Source organism: Coturnix japonica, chromosome 7, assembly GCF_001577835.2.
Source record: "Coturnix japonica isolate 7356 chromosome 7, Coturnix japonica 2.1, whole genome shotgun sequence".
Classification (NCBI taxonomy): Eukaryota; Metazoa; Chordata; class Aves; order Galliformes; family Phasianidae; genus Coturnix; species Coturnix japonica.
In genome coordinates this window covers 7,048,040-7,060,699 of record NC_029522.1, presented here as the reverse complement: position 1 = coordinate 7,060,699, position 12,660 = coordinate 7,048,040, and the positions used below count along the sequence as shown (strand labels likewise).

General features: G+C 42.3%; 1 protein-coding gene across 8 annotated transcripts in view; it reads left to right on the top strand.

Annotated features, from left to right (window-relative positions):
• The window catches only part of ERBB4 (erb-b2 receptor tyrosine kinase 4), a 484,578-nt gene that overhangs the window by 453,730 nt on the left and 18,188 nt on the right, over nt 1-12,660 (top strand). For all 8 annotated transcript variants that reach the window (XM_015867995.2, XM_015867997.2, XM_032445688.1 and 5 more), the window contains 5 exons: nt 345-500; nt 3,023-3,098; nt 5,082-5,228; nt 7,714-7,811; nt 9,313-9,483. In XM_015867995.2, coding sequence (XP_015723481.1) covers nt 345-500; nt 3,023-3,098; nt 5,082-5,228; nt 7,714-7,811; nt 9,313-9,483 — 648 coding nt within the window. The remainder of the gene's footprint in view (nt 1-344; nt 501-3,022; nt 3,099-5,081; nt 5,229-7,713; nt 7,812-9,312; nt 9,484-12,660) is intronic.

Here is a 12,660-nt window from a genome sequence, read left to right as displayed (position 1 = left end):
ATCCTTCTGGTCTTTAGATTTCCTGTCTGAAAAACAGAGGCTGTAATACTTACTTTGTCTCACCTTTCCAGATTTTAAACTTTCTGCAGCAAGGTATTGATGCTTGGGTTTGGGGTTTTTTAATTATTATTTCTTCCTTTGTCGAGTACCATTAAATGGTTCAAATTGGAAAGAACTTTAAGGTTCCCACTCCCGCTCAGAGCAAGGGCAACGCTCAACTTCTGCCCTGGAGACCTTTCTTCTTACTGCAAATATTATTAAGGTAACCAGATCTTACCAGTTCTAAAAATCAAACCGAGCATGTAAGACTCATTACGGTTATTCTGCTGTTCTTCGTACCTTAGGGAATGATGTACCTGGAAGAGAGAAGACTTGTGCACCGGGACTTGGCAGCCCGCAATGTCTTGGTGAAATCACCAAACCACGTGAAGATCACTGACTTTGGCCTGGCCAGACTTCTGGAAGGGGATGAGAAGGAGTATAATGCTGACGGAGGGAAGGTGAGTATTTAAATATCTGGAAGTAAGTGCATCGCACTACAGATGTCCTGAAGTTACTTGTCAGGACAGCACATCTTTATGGGGTAGTGTCTTTGTAAGAACTCTGTTGGTGCTGTAGCAAGGCCCAGTCTATTGGCAGTGAGCTGCATGTGTGAAAACTGCTCATTTTTCCTTAGTGAGCTTTTCCAGGTCCAGAAATAAAATTGCCAGAATGGTTTCCTCACTCGGTGTTAGCTTTTGCTCATAAGCCCCATTTTTTATCCTGTTTTGTAGAATTCTGAGCTCAATTCAATGAGGAAAAAATAATCAGGATGAGCATAGACCATGCTTTTATTTGTAGTATATATGAGAGTTGACGTGCTCAGCAGAGAGCTACCCTTCTTTGACCACAGAAGAGCCTGGATGTGCTGTTTCTCACATCCAGTTCCCCAGTGGCACACTGAGTGCCAGGCCACTAAATAGCTTGCTTCAGGATAGCACTGAAACCAGACACTTCTCTTTATTACTTTTCAGCACACAGCAGAACTTCCATACTGTGCCTCACCCCATTTTTAATGCTTTCAGATTAATGCATTATAAAATTTAGAAGGCTGAAAGTGCACACTGCTGCCGGCTGCTCACTCAACATTTTGAAATTCCACATTTCAACCTGTCACGAAATCCCAAGGGCTTCTGCCTCTCCTGTCGTTCCTTTTCCCAAGCGTTCCGTTTGCTTTCTGTCTGCTCTCTGTGTTTCTCTATGCTCACTTACACCCCTGTCTGTGGAAAACAGCTGTTGCCAATGTGTTTTTCTCTCCTGGATGGACTTCTGTCTTATTTGTGTGGCTGCTGCCCTTGGCAGCTGTTGCATGGATGACATCAGTGTTTCAGTCAATCAGGTGAAGAGTTTGAAAGGAGTCACCAGTGCTTCCCCATTTCGCTCAGTAAAGAGACCTGTTGGTAGGGAAGGTGGAATTTTAGCATTCTTCCCTGATACCTTCCGTACTCTCATCCCTTCCTCAGTAATCCTCTGCCTCCTCCGTCTCTTGCCTCCATCAGTCAGTCAGTAACAGAAAAGGAACCGGTCCTTGCAAACCAGCTGTTTCCCTGCAGTTACGAGGTCATGTCTTGGATTTGCAAGGCCAGTCGTGTGCTGGGAGTCCTGGAGCCATATTTACACACTGCATGGTGCTCCTCAGTTTCAGAGAAATGTCCTGTTAATTCTGGAAAGCGTTTGACATTTAACGTTGTGTTATTAGCATGACGAGAGATTCTGTTCAGTTTCCAGCCTCAGAGACTTTCAGGGCCAGACTGCATAAAGCCATTGATCTGATGGCAGGCCCTGCTCTGAGCCTGGGATTGAGCTAGGGGCCTCCTTAGGACCCTTCCAGGTTGAGTTATTCCCCGTTAACAGTGTAACTTTGCTCCTTAAGTAGTTCCAGGTTGAAACAAGGCTATCATGTTTAATGGCATTGAAAGCAGTAGGCTTCTGCAGGAGGAGGAGGATGAACTGTCTTTGCAAGTATGAAGCCAGCCATTAGCAGAGTGCTATTTTTGCCATAACTGTATAGGTTATGTTCATTAGTCAACTTCCTGGAAGGTATTTTCATAAGAGTTTGAACGAAGACACATCCTCTGCTTTTACACCCACCATCTGTTCGGATTTTGTGTGCAGCTCCATCTCTGCTCAGTTTATTCCAATATATTTTCCATAGTTCAAAATCAGAGGGGACCCATACAAGTCCCTGCCAGGTAAGATTCACTTAAGTGAATTAGAAATTAATGGACTTTCAACTCTGTGCTTCCAAAGCCCTGCTTGGGAGCAGAGAGCACAAGGGTTTTCATTGTAGCACCATCTCCAGAGACAGAACCCTAATTCCAAGCTGAGGTTTGTGTTTGCCTGTTCTCTCTCCTATCAGGGAAGAGAGTAGCACCCCTCAATGATGATTCACAGCCCGAGGCTATCTTGGGACTTTAGACTTGCTTTCTGGAGCAGTGGTTCTCACTGCAGTAATGATACAGACAACTGGGAGGGCTGAGTTCTTAATGAATATCACAAGTTAGAAATTAAGCACAGTAAATCCTCCCTGTTGCCTGTTTACACTGATTATCATTATTATACGGACTATGAAGTATTACGGACATGGCATTATTAACTAGTCTCATCAGAGAGCAGTCAAGGATTTCTTCCTTCTGCTTTCTCTATCGCACTTCACATTTAGGGGGGATCACGTGGAATTTTTGCACCGGTCCCAACTTCGCTCAGGCATGATGAAAAGAGTTGTTCCATTCTGCCCAAATCAGTGGAATTTGGCTGGTGTGGCAAGTTCTGCTGGTTCTACTGGTTTGTGTTTCTCAGTGAGTCCAAGTCCCATTCTAGAGGGCAGGAACTACTATTTCCTGCAGTGTTTGATAGTGATGCTTTTTTTCCAAGCTTGCTGTAGAGAAGGGAAATGGGGAGGAAGCTGCTGTCTACATAAAGGATCCAGCTTATTGTTTTAATATTGTATTTCTAAGGTCATATTTCTTTTGTCTTTCCCTAGATGCCAATTAAGTGGATGGCTCTGGAGTGTATACACTACAGGAAATTTACCCATCAGAGCGATGTCTGGAGCTATGGTAAACCTTTACATGATCAGTTTACAAATGTGTCTCTTGTAACACATTAAGCCAAGTTGTGTCACTGTGATACCCATGTCCTCTTCTCTTAGAGAGGTTAATTTCAGTGGCTTTTGCTCTTATTTTGTTGGGGTTTTTTTTGTTTTTTGTTTTTTTTTTTAATTTTTATTTTTTTTAAATGTGTAACTCTAAACAGCAGTTGTGACTTGTCTCCAGCTTCTCTGCTCCACTCACTAAGATAGATTATCGTGATGTCCCTGCTGGGATGACTGCCATAAGGTCTGGTCTGGTAGAATTTGGGCTGATTATTATGACAGAAGAAGGTTTCTCTCAGCTTAGCCACAGACTCATAAAAATACAGCTGCAGGTCATCATTTCCAGCAGTCCTTTGAAATTCTTAACTATAAAAGCCATGAATGTCAAAAAATATTTTTTGGCTTATGGGAATTTCTGTATCTAGAGTCTGATAAAAGGGAATTTGTCATAATACAGAGCAAATACAGCAAGAGATAGAAGAGAAAGAGGCAGTCTCTCCGAGCTAAGTAAAACAAGCGTGGGTTTAATTTCACAGGTAACCGTGGAATTGGTTAGACAGGTCAGATCACGTGGGATCACGCTAAAAACATCACGTTTGAGAAATGAGATGTTTGCTGAGTGTTATGAATGCTGTTACCAAGATGAGCCACTATGTCACACGTGCTGAGCCGTCTGCCTGTTCATGTTGTGCAGCTAATTACTAATAAAACCATCTGCACCTTTGTGGGTGGAATGTATCTGGGGCTGCAGACTCCTGTTTGCATTTTCTGTTGCCACATCATTTTGAAATAACAAGGTGTACAGCTGTATTCATTACTCCCTTCTACCTGTGGGTAGCAGCAAAAGATGCCGTTTGCAATGTCTGGATAGCTGCCCGCCTCTATTCAGCTAGGACAAATAAATGAGAATTCAGTTGATTGCAGAAAACTGCTCTTTCTAGAGAAGTTCTGTACACCTGTATCACTCAGGAAAAAGCATTTCTCCATTTAGAAAGTTCATTTTAAATGCAGGAAGCCCATGGTATCTATCATCAGAAAGAACAAAAGCAAAACCAGTTGGCAAGTTATAGTTATTGAATATATATATTGAATATCAGCCAAGAGGCGACTGAAGGTAAACTGAATACATGCCTTTATAGGTAAGGTATTTTTGCCCATTTCTTTTCAGGTTAGTATGACAGCTGTGGAAATATGGTTACAGATCTGGAGGTGTGTTTTAAATGACCTTTGCAGTAGAAATTAGGAAACTAAAACAGCAACAAAAGAAACTGATGTGGGAGCAGCGTTTTCAGTATTGAAGTTTTTGTTTGCTGACAAATTGTTACTTATGATATATGACTTTTATTTCCAGCTCCGATACCAAAACAAATCCTATGGCTATTCAAAGAGAGAGGATCTTGGTTACTTAAGCACAGCGCTATTGCAACTCAAATCCATAGGGTGATTTAAGAAAAAATAATAATACAGGTGGCTGTGAATGAGTAAGGAGGCAAAGACAGTGACACAGTGCTATTCAGTGCTGTACTTCTGTGTGAAATTGATGTTCTAAGTTAGGGAACATCTGTGTTTTTCCCCTTAAAATAACAGAGCATCAGCTATTCATTTTCCCTTTTGATTTGATAAGAGTGCAAGACACATTCTTTCATTTTTGCATCCATTTGCCTTCCCACTACCTATCCGTCTTAGACCTTTGTCTTGTGCCTCCAATCTATCATGCTCCTTCTTATGCCAATAAAAACGAGGGAAGGCGCTCTTGTCAATTAACACAAAGTGCTGTTCCTCCGTTTGCTGTAGCTCGTTAAATGGCAGACCGGGCACAATTTTACAGGCCCTGGTAATGAAGAAGAGACTCCAATCTAGAACCAGGCCGCAGTACTGAGCTGTAGGAAACTGGGAAGCAATCTGAGTACCTCAACCTCAAATATTAAGTCTCTTTTTCTCTGTCTAGGGGTCACTATCTGGGAACTTATGACCTTTGGTGGAAAGCCATATGATGGGATCCCAACTCGAGAGATCCCAGACCTGCTGGAGAAGGGAGAGCGGTTGCCCCAGCCTCCAATCTGCACTATTGATGTTTATATGGTGATGGTGAAATGTAAGTAGTTGGAGCTTTTCCAGTCTCTGCGTTCAGTGTGAGAGGAATCCTTTTTTAGAATATTTGCATGCGTAGTCTCTGACAATGCCTGGTAATAGAGCAGGCAGTTTCAAAACAAAAGCTTCCCGAGATACTGTAAATTCCATTTAAAATACTGTATGTGCATTTTTTTTGCAATTGCAAGATACGGATTTAGCCCTGAAGGAGTTGAGTTAGCTTCTTATTACTGTCAGATGGTATCTCATATTCTTTCTGTGAAGTCAAAATTGTATCATTGTTATTGTAAACCCTTGTCATTTCCATGACAATTGATTTTGATGTTAGAAAAGATAGTATTAAACATAATTATGGTACATGGATACTCAGCTAGTGAAGTTTGCAAGGAAAAATGCTGGTTCCAGATACTGAGGAAAGAAAGCAAGAATGTTTTATTGTTAGTAAAAGGATTGGTGATTGCAGTAGTAATAATAAAAATTAGAATTAATGTAAGAAATTACACTGAAAGGAGGTTTATCATTCTTAGTCCAGTATAATAATTTATGGATATCTGTAATTGGGCAGAAAAGGAAAACAGCTTGCGCTTGGTTTCTTCCTACCCTTTTTATCTCCAAGATACCAACACTAGTGACTGTATTCTCCAAGGCTGTGTTTCCAATTTAAAAAGAATTAAGGACATCTCTCTGGTGTTTCTGACTTAATTTAAGTGAGATTAACATGTAGCCAGCTCATCTGTCTTCTATGAACCTTCCCCTTTTGCCTTGTACACAAAAACACTGAAAGAAAGAAGGTAACACCAGCAGAGGTAAATACTCCTCTTCTGAGTACAGTTAGACTTGACAGCAGCCAGCAGTTCATGAAGCTCACAGTGCAGACATACTGTGCAATCCAGGGTTTTGCATTTGGAACGTACAGAATTCCATCTTCTCCTTCCCCAGCCATTTGTTGAAGTACTGAGCCCTTTGCTGATTATCTATGGTGGAAAATTTGACCGCATCTAGAGTACAAGTTGGTTTGTTTTTTGATGCATGTTGACATTTAAGACAATAAAGATCCATCCTATTGAGAACTACAGCCAGATAGCTGTGGTAGGGATATAGAGAAGGATTTGCTTTTTAACATCAGCTTTGCATTACTGCTACATACTGATATGAGAACAGCTGACATTTGATTGTCTCATGCGCTACCTAGAGAAGAGTTGTTGGTAGTGGTTAATAGATGAGTTCTCCTTTATACTCTGTTCCTACACTGAAGGCAGTTCTGTGAGTCTTAATAAAGAAGCTAGATATTTAAATCAAGCTTGGTGACTTCAGGGAGGATCCTAACTCACTAGTAGTTTTCTATTATTTATGAATAAATATTGCAGAAGCACATGTACAACCATTAGGAGTCTTCATAAGTTCAGGTAGATTTAGGAAATAGAGGTGAAAGCTGCTCGAACTATCACAGACCTTTTAACATAAATGCATGCAGGTGGGAATATCACCTGAACGGTACGAGGGGTTTAGATCAGTCACATGCAAAAATACTCAAGTTGATAGTATTTCTATGAGTGCTGCAAGGCAATTCTCAGTGAGAGGAAGCAATCCTAGGAGTCTGACTGTTCTGGAAAGTCACATCTAGATGTATGGATTTAGTCCTGTAATGCTTGAGTGGAGTTCTTTGTAAGTTGTATTAGCTTTGTTGGATTTTTTTATTTTTATTTTTTGCTTTGGTCACTTCTTCCATTAAAGGCTATGAAGGAGATAAGTGCTGCTTCGTTCTGCCTCCCTGGCAAATGAGAACAAGCTCTTGGGAAGCTGCTGATAGAATCTTCCATTAGAAAAAGCTGACACTGAGATAAACTAGTTGCTGGTGGTGACTGCCTGTGCCACTTGCTTGTTTTTACAGAAAGCACTGGAAAGGATTGAGAATTGTTTCTAATGAACGTTTCTGGGAGAATGAAGGCCCAAAGAGTTGCCCTTGAACAATTAAAATGGCATCCGATGCCTCATGTGGGGTCTGTGTTAATGATGCAGATACACGAATGCAAAAATTACTCCTGAAAGGTGGGATGGGAGGTCAGTCATCCTGTTGGGCAGCAATTTGTAACGTAAGCTACTGTGGAACAGTAGTTCTGTTAGAGAAAAAAAATGTGCTTAGTAGTAACTTTGTAATAAACCCACTAGGCTGAGGTGAGATCCAGGATTAATTAGAAGTTGGACAGATTCGTAATAAAAAAACAGTCAGAGTTGACAACTAAATGGGTAAGGCAAATCCAGAAATTGGCAGAGCAAAGTGAGAAATCTTTGCAGTGTAGAACATTTGGTCTCCTCTGGCCAGTTAAACGTATTCTCCTTTTAGAGTTCCACCTTTCCCTTCTTCCTGGGCTCCTTATCGTGTTTTTTCTCTAGGCCAAGTACATCGTTTCTCTTCTAAGTTGTTCAGTTTTTAAAAATTCCTGCTTTGTCAGCAGCCACTTATGTTCTTGTTTTTGCTCTGTCCCCAGGCTGGATGATTGATGCAGACAGTCGGCCTAAATTCAAGGAGCTGGCTGCTGAATTTTCTAGAATGGCTCGAGACCCCCAGAGGTACCTGGTAATTCAGGTGAGCAACTCTGCAATGTGAAGTGGGAAGGAGGGAAGAATTCTGCCTGACTATTAAGGTGTTTGAACCTCTTAATTTCAGGGTGCTCTTGAAGTTGAAACAAATGTAGTGACTGACTGATAGTGTGCGCTGTTGACGAACCTAACTCTACTGTTATGCATCAATGGATGTAGTGTGGGGGTAAATCTATCTGGTCATTAGCTTCACACTAAAGTAAGAATACCTGGCTGAAGGTTATCTGGGATTACAGGCCATCGCTTCCATGCCTCCTAACTGCTTCTGGGACAGTCTCACCCTACAGTGTTTCATTGCAGTGTATAGACACGCTAGCCTGCTTGTACTGTCTGATTGCACAGTATGAACACGTGCTCAGCTCTTGCAGCTTAAATTGATTTAAAAAGTTAAATGTTGGTCAAGAGGAATTGGGTGTTTCCCACTGCATTAAATTACTTCATTAGACAGGATGTTTCTACATTCTGAATATCTCTTCCCTTCCTTCTCTCCCTTGTTACAACCATATGTAGTTGGATAGTTCATCTATGGCTTCTTGTCCAGTGATCCTTGAGGCAATACGGGCTGTATGCTTTTTGAACAGTATTGAGGGTAACTCCATGGCACTGGTATCTCTGCCATCTTCACTCCACCTTGTCCACAGAGGCTAGCAAGAGTGATGAGCTTGCTCTTCAGCTTTTGAAACGGTCCGTGTGCACTGTAGAGCAGCCGTCATTCCCTGCCAAATTCTTCATGCGGTATAGTGATTTTTGAGGAATGAGGCCACTCTTTATCCATTCAGTTAAGCTTAGCATCGTTTCTACAGGCTGTTAGGTGTTTAGGGCGTGGGTTGCCATTTCTGATGTTTCATGGGATCAGGCATGGCAAAGCAAAGCTGTTATATGCCTCTCTAGCTTGTAGGTATTGTTTTTGATATAAAAAGCAAACACAAAACAACGACGACAAAAAAAACCAGCCGTTTCTTATCATTGTTGCTGTTGTTACCTGGTTTGATTTTTATTGCTTTCAGCTGTGTTGCGTTCTGCAGAACTTTTCATATGCATGAGAGGGAAATTTACCCACCCTAGTTCCTAAAAATACAAATGAAAATAAAGCAAAAGTCCCAACACAGCAGTTACCATGTTATTTTCCCCAACATGTGTGCCTAAATAGCTGAGATATTTCACAAAACACATCAGACCTTGGCAGAATTTGGGTCAGAAACTGTGCTTGTATGGGAGAAAGAGAGAAGAAAGAATAAAAGCTCAATCACAGGAATGCCAGAAAAAAAGGTTTTGCTTGATTTATGCAGTTATTCCCTTTCTGTCATCATATTCTCACTAAAATAGTCAAAACAAATGATGTGTATGTGATGTTTTAGCCCAAGCAAAGAAGCATGTGTGCTCTGAGCTTCAGCCTGGTTGTCAGGGCAGGAGGAAGGCTGAAGTTACCTGCTGTGAAATTAATCCCTCTCCTCCCTGTTCCCCCCACCCCCCATCTATGTATTTAGGGAGACGATCGTATGAAGCTCCCCAGCCCAAATGACAGCAAGTTCTTCCAAAACCTCCTTGATGAGGAAGACCTGGAAGATATGATGGATGCTGAAGAGTATCTCGTTCCTCAAGCTTTCAACATCCCTCCTCCCATCTACACTTCCAGGACAAGAATTGATTCCAACAGGGTAAGTGTGAGCTCTGACAGAAATACTGGCTATTATAAAAGCACAGGTGGAGATATAAGTACTCTAATCAAACACAGGCAAGAGTTGCCTTGGGAATTACAGGCTCCCATTGTAAGGAGACTGACTATAAAAATGTTGTGACTGGGTTCCCTGTTCATTGTACCCCAGTGAATTCTAAATTGATAGCTCAGCCTTGAGCGAACAAAGGCTCGACTTGAGCTGCCTGTCCTGAAAGCACAGCTGAGGCTTGTGAAGTCAAGCAGTGTTGTTTCTCAGTTGCATCCCAGCCCAGTCAGGAAGTACATAGCTCTCATTCTCCATGCCTGCAATCATTTTGTCAGGGTTGGCACTGATGTAACTGAGGGCAGCTGGAATATATAGATAATGCTGCTGTTGTGTCTTAAGCCAGATTTCAGACCCGGCCCTTTTCCCTGTTTATATGTGTGATGCTTCCAGGGTCCTCCTTCACAGGTGTGTGTTGTGGCTGAATGTGTCACAGGTTTTGGCATGTTTGTAACATCCCTGTTGGCAAGGAGATGCTGTTGGTTTGCAGGTCTAATTTGAGACACAGGGAAGACTCGGGTGGAATTTATCTTGTGTAATTGGAACCATCTTAAATATAGAAATAAGGTCTAAGTTCTTCACCTACACATCAGGTCGGTGAGGACTGCTGCCTGCTTTGGACATGTACAGTGGGCTAAGTCACTTTCTGGAAGCGTATCTGTCTATCTACTGACTGCTGACAGCTCCAGAGCAGTATCAGACGTTCTCTAAATGACTCAGTGCCATGCGAGCCCTTCTGCAGACAGGACCTGAGTACACATGTATTGAATTCCTCACTGCTCCTGGGTTCCCTTTCTTGCAGCTCTGACCTCGGCCCATTGCTGCGTTTGGCTCTGTCCTCTTAACAGGTCGGATACTGCCCATTCTCACAAAATGAAGAAATGGTGAAATGGCACTATTACTGCAAGGACATTAGCACAAGCTGCTTTTAGTAGAAATTCATGTTTTGAAATGCTGCAGTCTCACTGAAATAACGGCATTTATTCCTTTTGGTTTATACTCTTTCTGGACGTTTCTCCAAAGTGTAGACAGTTCCAAATTCACACCCTGTTCTGAATTGATTTATGTGTGATGGTAAACAAAAGAGCTAAGACATTGAAACCAGGTCAGTATTCATGCTCTGACCTACACTGATGTTATTCTGACTCTCCTGGATAAAGCATGGCTTTTCTGCAGTGAGGCATTGCTACTGTTCTTAAAGGCTAGGAGTCTAAGAGAGGTCTTTGCGAGGGGCTGGGTTGTAATCATATTGCTAAGATGGGTTCATGCAGCGCTTCTTCTGCATCACTGGATGGCTGAGAAGGTTAGGATGGTGCATGTTTTAGCAGTTAGCAGCTTCCCCTGTACTGCAAAAGGTGTTTTTGGGGCTGATGCTGATCTGAAATTAGTCAGTTTTGGTCCCAACAGTGTCTAGACAAGTTTCTTTTCCTTTGATGCCAAATTAAAGAAATGACATGGGTTACCTTCCAGAGCTACTCACTTGCCTGCTTCTGTAAATCATTGTGGCTTTGTGTTACACAGCAGAGTACTACCAGCACAAGGTAGCCAGTGTGCTCGCTGGGATATTCATGGCAAGCTAACACAGAAGTTCGTTATAATTGCATGAAAATTCGGGCATCTTTCTCACAGACTTTGCCCAACTTTCAGCCTCACTATTGCAATCTGCTTCTACACATGATCCCACTGAAGTTAGCAGAGCCTCACAAAGAGACCCAGTACCTTCATTTTTGCCACTCGGCGAGGCTCTATCACATTCTTGATGTGACGTCTCGCCTCCGCAGCCGACAATTTCCCATCTTGGTTTGAGACTGTGATCTTGTCCCACTGAAGTCAGTGGGAGCTTTGCTTTGCAATTCAATTTAATGACAGTAGCCGCTCTGTATCCTCCTTTCAGTAACTCCTACCGCTGGGAATTTTTCTCTAGCATCATATGACAATCTAACACTTAGAACTGGAATTGCACTTTGCAGCAAGTTTTCAGACTCTGAGCTGAGATTTCTAACCTAAAGTTACTGAGAGCAGCTAAGGGACAGAAAGCTCACGCTCAGCTCTGTGTTTCTGCTCTGCTTCTATCCTTGTCGTGCTTATTAATAGGAGCTTCATTGTAGAGGGGTGATTGTTAAGGCAAAAAGGAGAGATGAGCGAAGAAGTTGGCATTGAAAACCCAGCTGATTTATAACAGCGCTTGCTGGAGTTGTCTGCAGAGTGACTGCTGTCCTGTAACAGGATTAACCTCAGTCATTTAGAGACTTCTCTGGTGTCACAGATTAGCTTAAGTCTCGGTTCTATTTGCTAACAGAACTGCTCTCCTAAATGCATTGCTAGTGCTGCTCTACACGCAGGCCACAGCATGAGGTTGCAGAAGGGGCTTGGGGCTGCACCTGAAATCCTATAGAATCTTTGCTGTCCAGTTCTTGGTATTCCAGTGGAGATTTGTGCTGATTTAAACCAAAAAACACTTCTGTAAGGCAACAGTGCTCACACATACTGTCCATAGCACAGTACCAGGAGATGTCAGCTACAAGAATCACTCAGAGGTGAGAGGTGCAGTCAGATCTCTCTACCTGCAGTTGTCTGATTGTATCTTTCTTTGTGTTTCCTTCAGGTAGTTTGTGATTTATGCTTGTTTGGTGTAATGAATGTTGTTATTACTCAAACTCATTATGGTACCGCTGCAGCCATAAATGCCAAATGAATTGATACAGCGTAGGTAGTTTGTGTTCACTGCGTCTGGCGAATTAAATTTTATGGGAAGACTGCCAGGCAATTTGGTGAAGTAAAACACACAAGAAACTACATGATCCTCATGTCATTTCAGAGATGAGAAGCTTGAAAAGCCCTGTATTTCCCATCTGAGTTGTTCTGGTTGTTATTCTAGTGAAGAAGAAGCAGGTTGTGTGATGGCAGGGTGTTGCTCTCATCTGACAGCTGTAGTAGAACACTGTGGCAGTACTGCAGGGGACAGAAGTTGGGCTGTGAGCCCCTCTCAGCTCACACTTTGAGGACCTGAGAAAGGGCATTTGCTTTCTAGGAAATGCACTGAAGTTTGTCTAGGGTGATCTCAGTCCTAAATCCTCACTGGGTGAGTTGTGCATAAAGCAGCACCTGCCTTTC